Here is a 22,269-nt window from a genome sequence, read left to right as displayed (position 1 = left end):
TACAGACAGTGTTATTATTTTTTAGCAAATCTAATTTTTAATGAGAGTTTGAAAGTTATGGTAAATTCAAGACTATATCAATAGATGTAAGAACATCGTTTATTCTGACTAAAACGCCTTTCCTTACAGTGCACATTTTAAATATGTAACAACTTTATAACTGTAGATGCATATTCTTAATATCTACATTCATACCTGATAACCTTCAACAACAAATATAGTTATTAAACAGCCGATCAAAAGTTATGAAAATACTTAAAACGATTTGCTTAACTTTGTAGAAAAACAAATAAACTACGATGCTCCTAGCTACCCTAAAATATTAAATTAACACCAACTTACCAAAATAAATACAACTACTTTCGTTTTGATTTAACTCACCGGTTTTTTAAAATAAGCATATGTACGGTTGGCTAAACTAATCATAAAAAGGGAAGAATAAATATTTTTGATTATGTACGCTGATGCATATATATATTAGATACAATTGTACTTGAGCATTTTATTATCATGATTCTCAAAACTAAATTTATAAGTAATTTGACTCAATTAAAATAAAGCAATATAAAAATCTTAATTAATTAGATAGTTAAGGATTTATTTTACATTTTGTTAACTTATATTTTGTTACAGAGAAATGTCAAGTCATTAATTATACCTTACTAGTAAAACAGAATTACCAATACTTCACTTATGGTAACAGAAAATGGCAGGAAATGGGAAAGAATTCAGATATATGTATTATGCTTGTAACATTTTTATTAATTAGAAAACATTGCAAATACATATCAAGAATTGTGAAAATTAAAAATTAATCAAATATTCTATAAAAATAATTAAAACAAATCGTACAAATTGCCTCTTTAAAACAATCAATAACATTGAGACATAGTTGACAGAAAAAATGTAAAATTGGACTCTATTTTTTTTCAGAACCAAACTTTATTCTTTTTCTTATGATTTGGCCAACGTTTGTTTTTCACATTATAAAAACTTGTAAACATTATAAATAAAGAAAATTTTTGAAGTGTGAAAGTGACTGTCCTAATTTACTTATAGAAAAATTCGTTAAGCGGGTCAAAAAATAACATTCAAATAATATTATTATACATCTACGAGACACCAAGTATCATAGTAAAAACAATAAAATTGATGGAAAAACCTTTAAAGCCTTTTCTTATGAAAGTTCATTCCATATTTTTTGTTGAGAAGGCCACTGGGCATGGTAGTTTATGCTTGTTGATGTAAACACTGACTAGCTTGAACAGTAAATACACTTGCACTTGATAAAAGATAATAATTATTTGGAAAAGTATAAATATTCTTTGGACCTTAAAAAAACCTGGTATTTATTTCCACAACTTTTAAAAAATTCAGATTATAAAAAAAATAATAATAATGATATAATAGTAAAAAATGTTAATATAAAAAACTGAAAGCTTTCTTTTTTTCCATTAAAATGTTTACGTGTCAAAAACAATCAATTATTTTTCTTTAAATTTTTTCTAATATAATCGATTTGGTTTTTGCTTCGGGGGTTTGTTTACTAAAGTAACATAGTGAAGAAGTTGTCATCCCTGAAAAAGTAACAGAATCTACATAAACCCCGTAAATAAAATCAGGACATATTGTCAGTCAAAAACAAAACAAAAAACACGACGCTTTATATGCTCGGAGTAAAATTCTTTCTGTTGTCATCATTTTGCAGCACACAATTTTGCCTGTATGCAATGTGGTCGGTTCAAATTGTCTTGAAGCAATTTTAAACTTTTTTGACTCTATTATTCACTATAAATTGTCCATATGCGACTATATAAAGTATAAGTTTTAATTAGGAGATATATATACAAAGTTAAGCTGAACATGTTTAATTACACAGGCGACATCGATGTAATTTCAAATTGAAATAACTTATAATACTAGTTCAATCAAATGAAAGCTTATTTAAATCTTTTAAAAAGCTCAGTCTCTTTTGTTTAATATCTGTACATTATCCTGTTGCCAATCATACTGGTTCTCCAAAAAGTCATCTGCAAACACCAACGACTTTTTCAGAGCCGTTAGAGCTAGAATATTTATATCCATATTAAGAATGGTTTCCTTCTCATAATTTTTGACCGGAAGGACCTGGGATCTTGGTATAGCTATGATTTTAGCAGCCTTATCAATCGCATCTTCTACGTTTCTACTCTTGTACGTTTTGCTGACGTCTTCCTCAACTAATTTACAAATTTTGTCGATCTTCGTAAGGAAAACAAGATGGGGTATTCCTAAAAAAAACCCATAGTTTTAATAATGATTGGATTTAACAAAGAATTGCAATATAATGACGAATAGTAGCCAAGGAACAGAATAAGAAAGGCGAATATATACATTTATAGACTCAAATCAGTATTCATAGTACATTATCTTCGTTTTTGTACAATATTCCTTTTCCCTCATTTTGGCCTCTCCTTCATTTTAGATATTTAATTATCTGATGACAGGTTGCTTTGTCACCTGTGAATTACTATAAATCAATCATATCTTAAGATTAACAATAAGATCTTATAAATTTGATAAGGTTCATTCAAAATGTGTTTTATTGACATTGTGTAATGTAAAAACAACAGATGATTATGCAGGCACGTAGCATCGTTTTTAAAACGGGGGGGGGGGGGGGGCCAGAATCATCCCAAAAAATCTTGACAAGTAAAAAAATATTAAGGTAAAAGGTTATACTTTCCAAAAAAAAATCTTAATCCGGGGGGGGGGGGGGGGCAGTAGGTATACTTGTGACTTTAAATTTTAACTTTATAGTTTTGTATTTGACCATCACAAAGAAACCATATCATCAACGTTCCGTTTTTCCCTTTTATGACATTTTCCCGATTTTGACATTTACCTCGATTATCACATGCCCAATTGTGACAAGGAGCACGCGGCGGCTGTGACCGGTCAGCAGAGGATGCTCACTCCTCCTAGGCACCTGATCCTACCTCTATCTATTTGGAGGTCCGTGTTGCTCTGCTTTGAATTTGCATTTCGTTTAATGGATTGTTGAGATGGTTCACGGTTTGTTATTGTCATCTTTTCATTTCACTGTCTATTTCCTTATTTTCAGTTTAGGTTTTACATGGTCACAGAAAGGGGGGGGGGTTGGCAACTCCATCTTCATTCAATTTTGCAAATTTAAGAATAATCCTTGCTGCGCAGAATAGTAGGGGGGGGGGGGCAACCGCCCCCTTCCGATTCTAGGTGCCTGTTATATCAAACAGAATCAAGTAATGCTGTAAGTTCAGAACTTGTACCATAGTGTTACTGTTAGCGTAACCAAATTATTAAAATAATAAAGTTTCATATTACAAGAAGTATTTTGATTTTGATAAGTGTTGTTCTACCATACTTATTATCCGCTGAAGTACGTTAACGGCCATCACACATAGTTTACTTAACTAACCAACATGATACTTTGATCATCTTAATTTTGTAACAATCTCTATGACATTAGATAATTACCCCTATCTACCACCAGACTTTTGATATCCTTGAGTTTTGAGACGACCCTCTCAGGCAGGACGTCCAAGATACTTCCGTCAAGTGCAAACACAACCACGTTTATTCTGTCCCTCACTGTGGGCTCTTTGACGTACCCTGGTTGTTTTGCTAATACAGGGGATTCAACTTCAAACTAAATAGATAAAATACCTGAAGGTTTATTATATGTTTACATAATCATACTTATGACTTTTTGTTTTCTATGTGCCAATCATATTTTGAAAACGTTTAAACGCACTTTTTTGCGTTGCTTTTAAGTATACATATTCTATTACAATTGCGGGTAGGAGACCACGTGATTGAGAACTTTGATATTTCATTTAAATTAGCAGATCTCTTACAAACTAATCTCAGCTAACATATTACACTTAGCCTATATGTACGCTGTTAAGGTGATATGATATGAGGCTGCTACATACATCTTAGAGATTCCCTTTTAAACGTTCTCGATTGTTTTCCATTTTGCATCCACTCTACTGCGTACCTTTATCAAGGACGTTTACCAGGTCTTAGCTTACCTTGTAATGATTTGGGGTGTTTCCATCCAGGATAAAGCCTACATCTTCAATTTTAATTGATACATCCTCCTCCAAACCCCTTGTGTCACAAATCCGAAAACGAAGGTATTTCTTGGTCGAGGGGTCACGAATTCGGAATTTTTCAAACTATTTAAGTCAAGTTAAAGTTTTTTTAGCTTTTAAAAGCACTGTTTCACTTTTGTATAATATTAAATACTAAATCACATAACGTAAAACAATATAATATTTAATATCATAATAATTAGTTATGAGAAAGTTTGGGGTTGATTGATAGATAGATAAATAGGTAGATGATATCAGAAAGGTCTCACTCTTTTGGTAAGGCTGTTTTCGGCACCTCCGGTACATGCCCGAGAAGACATTTCGCCCTTGAAGATTGAGTTGATGGTGTTGAGGAAACTGGACTTCCCGGCTCCGACCTGTCCTATCAGTAGAATGTTGACTTCTGGGATCTTCATCTCCTCCAGGGGCTCGTAATTTGCAACATATTCTTTTAATTCTTGAAAAGTCTGAAAAATCGTACATGTACACAAAAAACAAAATACATGTAAGTGGTATCATCTAGTGATATCATAAAAATAATCAGATCATAATCTAATGATATTTCGTTATTTTTGATATGCAAAGCGCCGTCGAGATTGCAATATAATAGTACTGTATCTCGTTATATGTTGCGGAAATATGTAGTATAAGGTTATTAATTACAGAACAGTACCGCAACAATTAATTTGAATTTTATACGGCAAAACCACACAGACAATAATCTTATTTACTGGAAATGAGTGGTTGTTGTAAGTTTCATTTGAAATGTTCGAGTAAAAGTTAATGAAGTGTTACTAGTACGTAATGTATTAGATATGCTTTTTCAATGACATACTTGTGAACTCCAGTTTGGTGAGTCCCTCCAGGGAGATTCGAGTTCATCATCGGGCAATTCTTCTACAACAGTAATAAGGGATGACAAACTGTCATGTACATATGCATATTGTACACACATTTCATTTCTTCATTTAAAGTGTACATATATTTTAGTTCTGAGATACTGATAACAGAACCCAACAACTACTTAAGCAAATGATAAGTATATTTACATGCTATCTCAACTATTGAAGTCATTGCAATATGAATTAATTCATGTGAATTGACAAATTATCTTCATTTACCAACCCTATACACTTTTTCTAACGTTTTCATGATGATGACGTCCATGAATATACTGACATGGATATATACTGACCTTTGACTATCTAGAAATAACAATTACCTTTGACCAGGTAGACCTCCAGATCAGTAACGTTGTTGTGACCGTTTGCCACAGACTGTGCGGTCTCTCCTTTCATGTCAAATCTTTGTCCGTCAAAGAAATACTGTTGAGAGTAAAGTTGATAGAAACCGCCCACTGTTTTTTTCAAAACATTATTTGAGCATGAAGCCAACGAATGAAACCATGGCCCGTGATTGCCTGCTTTAAAATGAGTTTCTCCACGTGTGTAAGGAAACTTAACTGGTTTCCAGTTACCAACAGAATATAGTTTGAACAAGAACGCTCTCTGATCTGTACACCAGCTCCCAGTACTCTCCCAGCTGTCTGACAGGTACCCCCCGTACACGTTGTTATCCTTGTTGTAGAAGATGGTCACCGTGGGTCCTTTGTTGTCACATAACTCGTGGAACCTCTGGTAAGACATCCCATCACGGCTTACTTTGTATATGAGCTCAAACTGACTGTCCCTGCCAATCCATTGTAATATCTGTTTCTTGTCTTTACGTGTAAGTAGCTCCGCCATGCTTTATATTCCCTTCAAACAAATGTGCACACAAAGGAATTAACTAAATGAATGTAGTCTTGTAACAGTTTTGAAAAAATGTTGTAGTTTTATATTTTATGAAATGAGATGAGTTGAATACATCATCATTTTCTAGTATTTATTCAATAATATTACATGTATGTAATCTTGTTTATTGTTAAGTTATTATAGAATGTCTTTTACAAGATACATCATTTTTTGGCAATATGAATCATTTCATTTATTGCTAAGTGGTGGTGACTATGATTTGTTAGTAGTAATTAATTCGGATTTAATACCACAGTGTGACTGATATTGGCAATGGTATAATTTAAAGGATACTTGAGTCCAAATTCAAGTTTAAAGATAAAAACTCACATTCTGCAGTATTAGTTTTGTTAGGATACGATACCAGTGAACCTTAAGCCTTATGGGCTATGTAAGTTGTATCCTGTCATCATGGGTTTCCGATAGTCTAACACTAAACGCTGCCTCTAATGACTCTTTTTAATTAACAATTTTGAATCTATCGCATTTTCAAGTTCAGGCATAGCATTAACACAAAATCAAAATTAGTTGTCATTATATTCAATTTGTAGCTTTAAATAAACTGGATGCCACGTTTGACCAAAGACAATGTGTGTCATGTGTTTCCGAAAGTATAATTCATCAACTTTTATTTTCAATAATACTTAATATAAATGTGAAATAACCTTTTGAATATATTCTATTCTTTTTTTCAATTGTTTTCTAAGCCTTTCAAAGTAAATCATTCAAATATTTCATTTTCCCTATAACTTCATTTTATCACTTAAATCATTACAATAATTACAATACCGTCATTTACATGATTATTAATAACGATTTTATTTTAGAAGAAGCTGAATTTGTAGCGCTCCTAGGAATGAGGATTGAAAACTTAAGAAAAACTTTACAAAGTCATATGATAATTTTATCATGTAAAGTCATCATCAGAGATCTATTTTACAGAACAATAAGTATTTATAGATACTGTGATATTATTAATTCGGATTTTGGGCAATTTTAGTGACTTTAATTAGAGTTACAGTAAAAATTAGTTTCCTATGGGTCCTTGAAAAATTGTGTGATTTTAATCATTTCATACAGCATTACTTTGATAGTATATACATGTTTAATGACGAAAAGAGATTTCGTTAGTCCCGTGTCCGAGGGAATGAGGAATATGACGTCATTTTGGAGAAAACTCAGGCGACCAAAATAGACTATCAGAAGCACATAACGGCACGATAGCACAACTATTACAGGTGCAGACCTCCACTCTCCTTCTTAAAAGCAATTTTTGTTTACATGCATTTCATGCAATAAAACCCAGTCGACGTGCACTGATGCGACAGCCCCCCCCCCACACTTTTTTTGGGCAGCAAAGAATTTTTTTAAATAAACATACAAAAAATTGAATTAAGATGGAGTTGCCCCCCCTTAATTGGACCATGTTAAAATTTGAATTGAAAATAAGTTCACTGAAGTTAAAAGACCCCCCCCCCCCACCCCCACCCCCCTCCCCCACGGTTTAGGATTTTGGAAAGTAACATTTTTCCTTTTTTTTTTTTGCTTGTCAAGATTTTTTGGATGAGTCTGCCCCCCCCCCCCTTTCAAAAACGATGCTACGTGCCTGAAAATTTTAAAATTAAGTTAACTATTATCAGTAGGATAAAAGAGTAAGGAATATGTTAGGCCTACATGAACGTTATTAATAATATCTAAGATGCAAGACATCATCATTTACTTAAAAAGTTAATATTTAAAATACTATAAAAATTGATTATGTCATTTTGATTAATCATGCAGATATGCATCTTAATCATTTATTATATCAAAATACAGGTTTAGGTGATATGTGCTAACGGGCAACTTGCAAGGGGAATAGAAAGTAGAACACGAATAATCTTGCTTATCGAAATAAGTTAGTCTTCAACTGTTGCTTGCCTAAACCGTACATTTGTTAGTTCACGTTTACTATGTGAGCTCCTTGAGGTATAAAGTCTAACGTTAAGAAACTACATTGTTCAAAGTAACAATAAAACTAGTACTATACAAACCGTGCAATTCTGCTCCTTTCGTTTCATTTTCTGATTATTCAAGTACGGTATAACATATCAACCAAAAAAGGAATACATTTTGCGGGTTGTGTGGTAGTTCACGTAGAGTTAACCCCATTTAAATCCTTTAAGCTATCTTTCAACTTAATACACATTAAAGACGGTAAACTGACCATTCTAACAAATAGATTGTAAAAGGTTTTTTTGTGCCAGGCAATCGTAAAAACTTATAAGACGACTACAGGTAGGTAAACAATATTTGTGAAAATAAAATCCATATATCACACACGTAGTGATCTAACAATGCTGTCTCGAACAGCCAAAAGTCATTTTCACGTTCCACAGTAGTCAATTAAATTCGATACCAACCTTGAACCAGAATTAATCATTGAGTGAACAATCTTTAAGAAAAGCTTTGGACTGTAAATTTATCTTATGAAACTTCCAAATGATTAAAGATTCATATTTACAAAATTTAACCTATTGAAATTGGAAGATGGAATAACATAAAAAGATGTCATAGAATTTGTTAATTATGTAATAAAAACACTTTGGGTGACGAATACCACTATCTTAAGAAATGCCAAGCATTTTCTTTATTCCACAACAAATTGAAGAAAAATATTCAACAAATGTTAATACTTATAAATTTGGGAATTTTGTGAATACTAATGACATTGATTCATTAAAAAAAATTGTCCATATTTGTTAAGAAAATATTCGCTCGATTTATTTAACTCTATACTCTTTCTAACTTGACCCTGCATTTGTACATTTGTAAATATATTTTTTGTACATCATGCACCATTGATATGGTTTGAGAGAAATAAACATTCATTCAACAATACAGTAAACTCCACACAACACTAGTTTTGTTGTAAGGACCATTGTAGCAACCTTTAATGATACACCGTTCTTTATCAGTGGACTGTTTATCATTAGAGGTTGCTACATACCATGATCATCTTTGTTAACAGGTTTACTTGATATTGTCCTTTTTTACACAGTTGATTAAATGCTTAGAGAGAATTATAAGCCTTAATATGTCATTCTAGTTCTGTAAGTAAAACAGTCTAACAGTTCTCTCGCTCACAGAATAAATAATTTGAGGCTTATGTCCTTTACATGTAACATGTAGCAGAACATATTTATACACGTTGGTTTTTAGTTTTCCTGTCATAAATACATTTGCCCGAATTAATGAAAATGTTTACCAGTAGGCCTTTGCAAATTACATCAAATGTACATTTGTTGCGTTTATCCCCCCCCCCCCACCAAATTATTATATAATTAAGATAATTTTTGTAGCATTAATTTTCTTTTATTTTACTTCATATTTAAGTTACACGAAGTAAACCCTAAAACGTCACAAAGCAAGTTCTAATCGTTTCCTCAGAGAATCCTAAAACGTTTGGGGGCCTCAGTCCTGTTTATTTAACGTCTCCATGTTTTCTTGTTTCAGCTCATACTGGTTCTCAAGAAAGTCGTCTGCAGACATCAACGACTTCCGCAACGCCATTAGAGCTAAAATGTTGATACTGGTCAGGAGTTCACAGAAAGTTCAGGTTACTCCCGTCAAGAATTAAAACGACCACGTGTATTTTATCCCTCATAGTTGATACCTTGACAAAGCCAGGGCTTTTTATTGACGCCCCGGACTCGAGGTCAAACTGAAGAGATTGCGTTATCTAACTTTTTAAAATGATGAATAAGACAAATTTTAGTTAATTGTCATATTTTAAAAAGCATAGGGAATGGGTAACATTTAAGAATAGAAGAAGGACCTTCACATATCGTGCAATCATTTTGACAATGACTTCTGAAATTTGCTTTTATGTTTTACAGCAAAACTATTGTCTGGGATTTGCTCGAAATTTCTATTGTTTATAGTCTTTTATTGCTCGAAAGTTCTATTGTTTATAGTCTTTTATTGTTTAAGACTATAATTTCTTTGAATGATGAATATATCTAATACTGTAATAAAATTATAACCATGACATTCAACTTTATAACAGTCCCATTTACTTACCTCAGGTATATGAAATCCTTAAGGCTAAGATAATTGAATTTTTAATTATTTTTTTCATTTAGCTTATGATTTACAGCTTATAGATTGAAAGATAATTTCTGAAATTTTAAGGTATCTTGCTGACCACCCAGCCGTCTTAAAAAGTAAAATTACAACGACACATTAACTTTCTTATTCTGGTCAGCAATGTAATATCGTTAGCATTTTTTTAAAACGAGAAAATATTAATATGATATAAATGAATGAGCTCAAACCTTTTACTCGGTAGACCTCCAGATCAGTAACGTTGTTGTGGCCGTTTTCTACGGATTGGGCGGTCTATCCTCTCATGTCAAATTTTTGTTCGTCAAGGAGCTCATTTGTATTGAATTTGTAAAAGTTCGATCAAAATTTTTCAATCATTTTAAAGGACCTGTAAAATGAGCCCAATTGCAAGGAAAAAAACAAGGCCCTTAATAAATAATTTAAGAATGTGTTTCTCCATCTATGTAGGGAATCGAAGCTTCATTGGTTTCCTTGACTAGCAGTTTACAATTTAAGAAAAAGTGCCCTATGTTTTGTACCACTGCCACCGCATTTCATCCGATTTGTCAGTTATCCAGTTCCCACTGCTCCCCAGATTTGTGACAGGTATCCCCGTACACGTTTTTGTCAGTGTTGTAGAAGGTACTAACCTGGGGTCCCTTGTTGTCACCCAACTCAAGAAACATTTTTGTGGACCCTCCGTCTCGACTTAATTTGTAAGGAGCTCAAACCTTCTATTTTTACCGACCCATTGATATCTGGTTCTTCTGACTGTGCACGAGTAACACGTTCATATTGTCCAAATTTATAAAAGGTATGAGTGATTTTTTTTAGACAACCTTTTGACTATCTGAAATAATGGGAATTATTATAGACATAGTATGTTTTTTTTTAGTTTCTAATGCGAGATTTAAAGTCTTGGTAAATTGAAGACAATATCATTGTATTTGATATCAAAGCTATACATAAAGCTGTAGGAAAATATTGAATTTATTCTAATCAAACGGTTTTCCTCACCTTATGCCTGTTAAATATGCAACACCTAATGCATATACATGCATTCACATCCCGGAACTGTTAATTGGTGTTTTAAAGAGAATCAACTTGTTGTACTGTACAAATAGTTAATAAATAGTTAATTGATTGAGAGCCAATCAATAGTTTACTTAAATTAGAAAACATGAAACATTATAACACCCTCAGTTACCCTAAAACATTTACACCAACTACTTACCAAAACAAATATTGCTACTTCCGTATTGATCCAAAATGATCTGTTTAATTTAACATAGGTAGGGTAGCACGTGTCAACGATAATTTGAAAGAAAAAAATTTATCAGATTTTTTATGAATTAGGCGTTTAGATACTATGGTACTAAAGAGTTATGATACAATGATTCTCAGAGTCATATGTAGTTGAAATTGACTCAATAAAAGTATTTTCTTTTAATTATTCAAATTCTATGATACAAAACATATTAATAAGCCAACTGCTTCTACATACATCACAGATTTTCAAGGATACAAAGTGTGTTTAACAGTGCAATGAAACAATTGCATCAACATTGCATATATAATGAATGTTTAATAAGAAAAAAAATACATATTGAGCATAAATTTTATTGAGAGAGAGAGAGAGAGAGAGAGAGAGAGAGAGAGAGAGAGCATGCACTCTAGAGTGAGTTAATCACAGGGGTTCAAATTTCCCAGTCCGTATTGAACTTATCCATTTCACTTCTTTCTGTTGCACAGAACTGGAATACTTTATGTAACTTTTTTAAATCATTCATAAGGGCATTTACTGTTAATTAACTACTTCTGTATATGTAATTTTTTATCATGATGAGTACAATATTGAACACTTTTGACTTCACACCATCTAAGACACCAAAAGTAAAAGTTTTATTATTAAAGACTATTCTAATTCCTTTAGAGTTGCAAACTCTACCAAATTTTGCTAGTAAATGTTGTTAATATATAATAGTTTATTCTGAACTGCATTGAAAGTTAGAGTCTGAGGTAATAGTAAAAGATAAATGAAATATTGAAACCCATTGTTTTTCTGTAATAACAAAATGTTTACTCCATTTTTCCTTTACCACTGGTGTTACATTTGTCTGATTTGATATATCATACAATGGTTTTAAACCTTTTTTTGTTAATACAAAGGTTTTTATACTAAATGGTTTAAAAGGTTTGAAAACTTCATTTCTAATGAAGCTGTATTTTCTTAAATCTGAGAGTACCGCTTGTCTAACTCCCATATATATTAAATAATTCATTTGAATATTAATTTTTTTTTTAATGTTTCAAAATCTAAAATGTTTTCATTTTCATCAAACAAGTAAACTACACGTCTTATTCCTTTAACATACATAACAGAAATAATGCATGTGCATTTATTATTATTGTGAAGAAGGTCACTGGACATAGTAGACTTATTGATGAAAATACAAGTCTAAATTTCCATAAACCTTTTAAATAATTCAATTCTAAACAAAAGTGAATATCAGTGAACCTTTAAATTACAAAAACTGGCATTTATATTTAGTTAATAACTGTTTAAAAATCCGATTTCTAAAGAATCAAAATATTATAATTAAAAAAAAAACGGTTAATATAAAAGAAAATAAAAGCTTTCTTATTAGAAATTAATTTTATGTAAAAAAAAAATGTCGATTCATCATTAACCTCAATCATGTGACTAATCATTAGTAAATTGTCTCATGGGTTTATTGACTGAATTAGCAAAGTAAAGAATTAATTATCACTATCATAATCATTATCTTATTATCTGAAAAAAAAGTAATAGACTGCCTTGCGCATTTGATAAAATCTACAAAACCTTGACTAAAATCCGGACATATTGCCAGTCAAGAAAAAAGGCTATATATGCTTAAAGTGAATTTTGAAACATTGTTATCTTTTTTGTGCCACGGGGTTCTTGCTTGTATACAATGTGTCTGATTATATATTGAAACAATTAAAACGTTTTTAGTACTTATTTATTCAATATCATGTGACCAACTGCCCTTGTTTAGAGTTCAAATTCATATATTCACAATCTTGGGTAAACTGGTGATATTGATTTGCAAATTGAAATGAGACTAAGTGTACAATGCTATTTCAAACTATGCAATCCCATTCATTTAGGATCAGACCAATGGTTTGAAATGCTCAGTCCCTTTTGTTTAATATCTGCATATTATCCTGTTGCCAATCATACTGGTTCTCCAGAAAGTCATCTGCAAACACCAACGACTTGCGGAGAGCCGTCAAAGCAAGAATGTTTATATTCGTATTGAGAGTAGTTTCTTTCTCATAATTTTTAACCGGAAGTACTTGGGATCTTGGGAGAGCAATGATCTCAGCGGCATTGTTGACGGCGTCTTCTACAACTCTACTCATGAATGTTTTGCTGACGTCTTTCTCCACCAATTTACAAAGTTTATCTATCTTGGTAAGGAAAACTAAATGTGGTATACCTGGAAATAATTATAATATATAAGATTCGAATGTTTTATCTATATATGCATTAACAGGCATGGCTTTAACTGAAATATTCATAATAAGAAGGAAGCACATTATTGCTTAAACATATTTGTTATATACCCTTCATCACGTCGTGTCACAATCTTCTTCGGTAAACAAGTAGTCGACTCGAGAGCGTGACCGTTTGATAATGGGATAACACATTTGGTAACAAAAGGAAGAAAAAAGCAGATCGGGAAATGAACAATGTTTTGGACTGAAGAGCTCCCAAGAGGAATAATATTGATATTTTATTTTATTTTTTCTCTTATCAAGTGTGACAATGGTGGTCCTTACGTGTTTATTGATATTGTTAATATTTATCTTTCCTAATGAAAAAAAAAATGATATAATAAATTGATATATTTTGCTTACATTATAGTAGTATTTTCATTTTCTCACTTAAAAAAAACCCCACTTGATGTCATTCATTTCCCCCTCGATTACTTTTCACGCGCACATGCGCAAATCTACACATATGTAAGTCGTTCACTTATATACATAAGACAATCTCCATTTCTTTTCCCATTGAATAATCAAGGTGCTAAACTAATAAAATAAATAATCTGTCATATTTGTCACAAATTGTTCTTTAATGCAGCCCATAAAACTGACAAACTTAGGGTCAAGTTTTCAACATAGCGAGTTTTAGAAAGCGTTAAAACAATACTTATAGCTATTCTTTTTATGTGGATCGTAAGTTGTTTGAACAATTGCTTAATCCAATCGAATCAATCATATTTATAAGGTGATTTGTATCGAATGATTTAACCCCTTTACTTACCCTTTACTCACGCTTCATTTACTTTTTGAGTATTTCATGCGTTTCTTAATAATAAAAAAAATCTTTTTTTGAAAATAATATACAGACCCTGAAACGTGCTACTACACCTCTAAAACGAACCGTACCGTTCCGTGCAAGAAACGAACCGTACCGTTCACAAAACGAAACGTACCGTTCACAAAGCGTACCGTACCGTTCACAAAACGAACCGTACCGTTCACAAAGCGAACCGTACCGTTCACAAAGCGAACCGTACCGTGCAAAAAGCGTGCAAGATAATTTATGCAAGACCCGCCTCCAGACGGACAAAAAAGCGTACCGTACCGTGCAATAAATGTGCAACTTCCATATACGGCTTATTGACCTAATGTCTTTCGATGAAAACGGACGGAGATTATCGCTGACCAGATAAGTTCAATATTTTGCTAGATTTTTTTTTATACGGGATTAGATAACACATACTAAGATTTAAAACTGTTATTCTTATTAAAACAGTCACAAAAATATTCCCTTTCATAGGCCGTAATCTTTTTTTTGTTTTTCCACAAAACTTGCATCGCCGATTTCTTAAACATTGTAAACTATTAACGTTCACACAATTCGTGGTTATACTATTTTAGTTATTTTTATGAAATGTTTGAAACATTGGGTACATACTGGACTTTACATAGCTTTAAGTGATTCTCAGGAAAGAGAGAGAGAGAGAGAGAGAGAGAGAGAGAGAGAGAGAGAGAGAGAGAGAGAGAGAGAGAGAGCGTTCTACTCGAGACGTTAAAAAAGGAGCGTATGCTTAGAAATAAATACACTATGGCTAAACAAGGGTTGAAATATATATAATGTTATGTCCTTTTAAATTAAAAAAAAAAGGATATCGACTTAAGTTACGCAGAACCAGAAAATTGTCGGGACTTTCAACGTGAAGTTGTGATCTGTAATCGTAAATGGGTAACTTTACTTAATTTGTTCTTAGATAAATTCAAATTAATTTACCAAATATATTTATTAGTCAATTGATACATTATCAAAATTCAAATCAATTTAAGTAATACGCTTTTTTTCTTAACAAATTAAATATATGTGCTGTAGTAAATGACAACCACATATTACCGGTGACTCGAGTGATTTGTTCTGGAGCTATTTATGTATCAATAAATAAACAAAAAAATCACTCATATGATAAATTGTAAATAAATACTTGTACAAAATCTTAGTTAATTAAATGCAAGCACTGAACGGAAAAAGTACACGCATTCCATAAAATAACTTTCAACTTTATTTCCCGCATAGCTGGTAATGGCGTCGTCATTTCACATGAACAAAAATCGCTCGTGCGAAACACGAGTACAGAAGTACAGATCTTTGGTTCTATACACAACAGGTGTTATTGTCTTTGTTTTTTTAGCAGTTATTGTACTTTACAACTAACTCTGTATATTTGGACGCTTAAACAGGTGTACACGAGATGCCGGTATTCACTTTTTTCCACGGACACCTGTGAGGTAGCTCATCACAATCTGTCGTGTGTATAGTCTGAATATATCTTACTTCTACCTTGTTAGTTTTATGGCTTTTCTTAATCTCTAAAAAACAAAAGAACTGTCAGTAGAAATGGACACAAACAACTACACGTAAGACTATCAGCGCGTGGATCCGTAGAACAATTCAGCGACTCTATACATGCGGGGTTTTCACATATTAACTTGCGATAAAAATATCATTTACCGGGTACATTAATGTACCAAAAAATGATTAATTACATCATATTAAATAGTTAAATGAGATAACAAGTACATGTAAGCACAAACACAGCTCTTTAAAAATATATATTCAATCTAATATGTGTGATGTGAAATAGCGTCGAAATTTTAACCGTCGAGATCAATCTATATGTACATCGTCCACTGTACAAACTTTTAGTCATTGTGTAGAAATCGTTGTGAAAATCGTGAGAATAAAATAAATGAATTCAATTCATACAAATAAAAATCAATAATTCCAAATGGTTTGCACATAATCACATACACACTCAGATTGAGAGAGAGAGAGAGAGAGAGAGAGAGAGAGAGAGAGAGAGAGAGAGAGAGAGAGAGAAAGAGAGAACGTATGTGTTGATTATAACACTTAAATTAAAGTTTTATCACTGAACTTTATTATTTCGCTTTAGGTTTCTATAGTTGGTCATTTGAGCGGGATTTTATCTCAGAACTCCACGTGCTTCGCCTGTCAATCAGTTTAAGTATAACAGTACAGATCACGCCATGCGCCGCGTGCTACTTGGCTCCTCCTATATGGCTAAGAGAAAATTATCGAATAAAACGTTTTTGTTTTATGTTTTCTTAAATCCCTATCGAAAAGAGTGTTCCTATTTTAAATTATTGGACAAAAATTTATTTCCGATTTCATAATTATAATTCATCTACTGGCGATCAGGGTCGTTTTCCCTCGCTGTCGTATTATTTTTGTTACTAGATAAATTCTTATATATTTATCACTTTTAACATTCATTTGTTGATTACCGGGTATTTTTTCGTGTCCTGTTTACAACAAGTATGTGTGTAAAAGGTAAATAAAACATAAACAGGTTAGTTAGCATTTGTAAAACGTCAGCTAAATCGCATGCATACAGTGAAGAGCGGACACTTGTTCAACAGAATGATAAATATCTCCATTATATATATAAAAGTTATTGACTTGTTGTTATATCAATATGTGTACATATTGTAAGAAATATGTTACATGTACATGTATAGTTTAACGGAAAAAACCCAAACTAATAGTCATAGTTTGACTATACACGCAATCTTAGTTCAGATAAGAGAAGCGATGACGGGTTACATGTAGGTATCATCTGTGTATACGAACAATTGCAGAAAATCATAGAATCAATATTTAAATGAATAAAAATTCGTTTCAAAAAACTATATAACAGTTGATTTCAAGATTTCTTATCTGAAATTCATTGTTTATCTTATCATTAATTTTACATCGTCTATTCACTACGGCAATCGGCGATCGGCAATAGTACTACAGTAGTACGCAATAAAGAATGATCATACGAATTATGAATAATAACAACTAGCCGAGAATCAAGACAACGATAAAGAAAACTAAAGAAATATCGGAATAAAGTTGGGGCAATTTTCCATAGCAATTTTAAATGGATTAGAAATATTTAATGACTTCAACTCAAGTACATGTATAGAAATAAAAATTTAAGATGCTTTGTAAAATTATCGACAGCTCGCTGAATTTACAAAAATATATCGGATCAAAGTCAAACAGTTCTTTTAATCTATCTTAATGATTACATCAATCTTAATTAATTACTAATAATAACAGACTGATCAAAATCAAAACTACCCTCCGCCTCCCGGTTGTCACTGAGTACACGTTTCACGCAACGTATCAAAAACAGGGGAACAGATGGAAGTTCTGATTTTAAATAGATCGATTGAAATACTTTTGTAATATATCATGTAAATAAAGAAAAATTCTTGTCATAATTACCACCTTGCTAAAGTAGATCGGAAAACTAAACAAAATTATATCGAGAAAAATCAAAGCGTTCAGGCCACGCCTACCTCATTAATATAGCGCGCAAACCGTTCACAAAGCGTGCAGCTATTTTTTAGCAAAGCGTACCGTGCAAGAAGCGAACCGTTCCGTTCACAAAGCGTACCGTACCGTTCACAAAGCGAACCATGCCGTTCACAAAACGAACCGTACCGTTCACAAAGCGAACCGTACCGTTCAAAAAGCGTAACGAACCGAACCGTGCAACTGGTGTAGTAGCACGTTTCATGGTCTGTAAGTATTACTAGATATGAGTTTAAATTTGTAGTTTGATATTAACTATTTTGATTTAAATGAACATTTGTTACTGCTATCAACCATAAGACATTACATCTCCATGAAGTTGGCAACGACCCCTTCAGACACGTGTTATTCATCCCTACATCGATACCTTTTATCTCTAAAGATTTAATAACAACCCTGTCCAACACAAGTTACTTACTTCTGTCTACCACTTTTCTTTTGATCTCTTTGAGTTTTGAGACGACCCCTTCAGACAGGACGTCCAGGGTACTACCATCAAGTACAAACACCACCACGTGCATTTTCTCTTTGACTGTTGGTTCTTCCACGAAGCCAGTTCTTTTTGTTGACGTCTCCGAATCGAGTTGAAACTAAAAGTATATTTTATTTCAGAAGCCTTACTCTATACTTGAAAAATATAAGTTAGTTTTAAATGATAATGAAGCAAATTTTTGTGATTTATAAAAAATATCGGATGGTAGTAATTTTTTTCACACATGTGTTTGTGTTTAAAACATATCTAGATCCATACTTACAGTGTAATTGTTTGGGAGGTTTCCATCAAGGAGAAAACCTAAGTCTTCATCATTAATGGAGACACCTTCCTCCACGCCCCGGGTGTCGCAGATCCGGAAACAAAGGTGTTTCTTTGTTGTAGGGTCACGAACCCGGAATTTGCAAAACTATTTATGTCATAATTTCGTATTTAAATAAACCCTGCTTGAACTGTGTACTAGAGACTAGAATATATTCTTGAATTAAATGTTTAACACAGAGAGAGAGAGAAAGAGAGAGAGAGAGAGATAGAGAGAGAGAGAGAGAGAACGAACCTTTTGTGTAAGACTAATTTCTGCGCTTCCAGCGCATGCACGAGATGACATTTCGCCCTTATAAATTGTGTTTATCGTATTGAAAAAGCTAGATTTTCCTGCACCAACCGGACCAATGAGAAAAATGTTGACCTCTGGGATTTTTATCTCATCAAAAGGTTTGTAGTTCGCGACAAATTCTTTTAATTCTTGAAAAGTCTGATGATTGAAGATTAACCAAACAACAGTGATATATATCAGCCAACATGTTTTCTGACATTAGCGCCAAAAAAAGAAAAAGAAAAGAAACACAAGCACTTTTATCAAAATAAAACTATTTGAAAAGGTTATATTTTGTACGTTGAAATACTCTGAAGTATAGCTTCAACATTCGTCTAGTTAAACTCATTTTCATTATCATTTTTCATAATTGTATTTGCGTCTTGTATTTTTGAGCCAAAATTTAAGTTATCTAGACATAAAAAAAATGTAATTACATCTCGTCTTTTTGAGGTTTTGTCAGACACAAGAGCACTTTAATGATCATTTTATATTTATTTCTGTCAAACTGTTAAGATATGGTTTTGCAATTTTTGGCATGGCATATATTAATTTTTTCCTACTAAACAAGAGAAAATACTATTTTGGTGTCAAGATACTATATTTTGAGTACTTTCTAGATTGCATCATTGTCAATGGTATTTTTTTTAAATAACACAAACCTGTTGACTCCATTCTGGTGAATCCCTCCAAAAAGAGTCCAGTTCTTCGTCTAAAGAACCTTCTAGAATAGAATATTAGTATTCTTTTACTTGTGTCTCTCAGTACTTATCGAATGACAACGAAAACAAAAGGGAAATACGTACTAATCGGAAACCATTAAGTTTTTTAATTTGAAGCATGGTTTTGCTCAGAAAAATAAAAAAAAATCGCTATTTTGAACAAAATTCCTAATGAGAATAAAGATCAAGACCACAGTTGGGAAGATTATTTTCAAGCATAACAATGATAACTTGTAGGAAGAATTTCTGACCTTTGACATGGTATACTTCCAGATCGATGACATTGTTGTGACCGTTTGCCACAGACTGGGCGGTTTCTCCTTTCATGTCAAATCTGTGTCCGTCCAAAAGACTCGAAGTTTCTAAATTGTAATAGTTTGACAATGGTTTACCAGTCGCGGTTATCTTTAGAAAAAATGATTTCAACGAATAAAACCATGGTCCGTTAGATTTATCTTTATAATGGGTTTCTTTTGTTACGTATGGGAACTTCATTGGTTTCCAGTTGCCAGCAGAATGTAATTTGAACAAAAACGCTCTCTGGTCTGTACACCAGTTTCCAGTACTCTCCCAGCTGTCTGACAGGTACCCCCCGTACACGTTGTTGTCAGTGTTGTAGAAAATGGTCACAGTGGGTCCTTTGTTATCACACAACTCATGGAACACTTCTGTTGATCCTCCATCCCGGCTAATTTTGTATAGAAGCTCAAAGTGACTGTTCCTGCCAATCCATCGTGATATCTGGTTCTTGTCTCGACGTGTCAGTGATCTTTCCATGCCTTTGTATTAGCTTTCCATACATAAGAACCTCATCAAACAATACTTTTTCTTGATTAGAAAAGTAATAAAACATCAATATTCGAAGTTACATGTGCATACAATATAAGTACATCATAAACTTACCATTTAACTACATCAATATCTTATAAATTGACATTTCATACTTTCGTTTTTAACCGTCAAAGGAGTACGGCAGCAATTAACAGTCTCAAAATAGTAGCGCTAGGGTTATTTTCAAAACACGCTGAATGGAATACAGGTAAAACTTGTAACATATCTAATAGTAATGTTTTATAACAATAATTGTTTTAATATTTGATATGTGTTTACGTGTCTGGATTATAGAAGTTTGAATATGAATCTTATTTTTCCGTCATAGCTTTTTTTATTGAAATATAAAGATGACGAAAAATATAAACTTTTCGGAAAATAACTGAACAGTAATCAATACATCTGGTCAGAAAACAGGTTTTAGGTTAACGAAAAATCTGAAATATGTATCAGTGTTGGCAATCACAACGAAGTAAATATCGTGTCTGTAATATATTCATGTTTGCATGTATCTGTAAAAATCATAGCGATCAAATCGGACTAAATTATGCATGATATACGTATATAGTGAAACGGATAGAAAACAGGTGCATTTCAGCGTGTGGGTTTATGAGTTCTTGAGACTTCCGATAGTATCGTTTTTAGAACTTATATGAAAATAAGCTATGTAAGCATCGGAAAAGAAACCCCTACTGATAAGAAAAATAATTTTTAAGACACGACTTAAACATTTCGGGTTAATAATAAAGTCTGGGCTGTCGCTTTTCGGCAGTTTTATAAAACCTTCTAATTACATCAATTTTATTTTACTCAGATGGCTTAATGGTGAGAGCAACAAGCGTATTAATGAAATGCAATACGTGAATAAGTAGTCCAGCAACATCATAAATGTTCGATTGAGTATTTAGACATTAAGTGATAAGAAAAAGAAAAAGAAACTCCGAATAATATAAATGAACGGAAACAATTGCTGACGACAGATATGAAATTGGATACATGGCTTATCCATTAACCGTAGATAAAGATAAGACTTTGAACATTAATTTATGAACAAAGAGAAACTTTATAATTATTAAATGATAAACCATTTGAACCATTAGTTACACTACGTATTCTAAGATGCATTTCCATGCACATTTGGAAAGCAGGAATCGCTGCTACGCTGTGGTATACCATTTTTAGACTTGGTTGGTCACATACAGTTATATACTGTAGTATACTTTATTGTAATTTGAATGTTTAATTATTGGAATTTGGTCACATACAAAATTGGGAACAAGCCTCGTATATGCACATTCATATGTACAATCGCTATCAAAATAGCGCTAGACCGTAAATAATCTTAGTTGTGGATCAGCCCCAACACTAACGTTTTTGAAATAGTCTAGCAATAACTATCATTTTTTTTTTTATCTAAATACTGTAGATTGTATGTTTGTTCATCAGATTCAATATGATTTTAAAGGGTTTATCAAATAATAAAGTGAATAAAGTGTTACCTTTTATTTGATATTAAAAATAAATTAAATAGTACGAAATCTACCATCCTTACAGTTAGCATTGCAGTCTATATGATGAGTAAGATTTAAGAAATTCAACGTTTAAGTACAAATTTAAGATATTGCATAATGTTTTTTCTTAAACATTCCCTTTAAAATTTAATTTTACCAATACATGTAAAAAGAAATGCATTTTCCTTATTTTTCTTAAAGGCAGAAA

The 22,269-nt window shown here is 32.4% G+C and overlaps 2 protein-coding genes across 2 annotated transcripts; both read right to left on the bottom strand.

Moving 5' to 3' along the window:
* Positions 1-755: 755 nt before the first annotated feature.
* LOC128159085 (interferon-induced protein 44-like) lies at positions 756-8,006 on the bottom strand. Its single transcript, XM_052822135.1, has 7 exons — positions 7,945-8,006; positions 5,341-5,875; positions 4,954-5,015; positions 4,388-4,585; positions 4,056-4,202; positions 3,499-3,670; positions 756-2,270 (listed from the first exon to the last, which is right to left on the bottom strand). Exons 2-7 carry the CDS (start codon positions 5,861-5,863, stop codon positions 1,963-1,965), a joined length of 1,410 nt encoding a protein of 469 aa, XP_052678095.1. The 5' UTR covers positions 5,864-5,875; positions 7,945-8,006; the 3' UTR covers positions 756-1,962.
* Positions 8,007-12,616: 4,610 nt separating this feature from the next.
* Positions 12,617-20,568, bottom strand: LOC128159084 (interferon-induced protein 44-like). The gene is made up of 6 exons (XM_052822134.1): positions 19,971-20,568; positions 19,660-19,721; positions 18,959-19,156; positions 18,665-18,811; positions 18,328-18,499; positions 12,617-13,482 (listed from the first exon to the last, which is right to left on the bottom strand). Exons 1-6 carry the CDS (start codon positions 20,494-20,496, stop codon positions 13,175-13,177), a joined length of 1,413 nt encoding a protein of 470 aa, XP_052678094.1. The 5' UTR covers positions 20,497-20,568; the 3' UTR covers positions 12,617-13,174.
* Between the last annotated feature and the right edge of the window lie 1,701 nt (positions 20,569-22,269).

The sequence above is a fragment of the Crassostrea angulata genome, chromosome 8, assembly GCF_025612915.1.
Source record: "Crassostrea angulata isolate pt1a10 chromosome 8, ASM2561291v2, whole genome shotgun sequence".
NCBI classification, from domain to species: Eukaryota; Metazoa; Mollusca; class Bivalvia; order Ostreida; family Ostreidae; genus Magallana; species Magallana angulata.
Note: the sequence above shows the minus strand (reverse complement) of the source record. Positions and strands in the feature narration are given on the sequence as shown.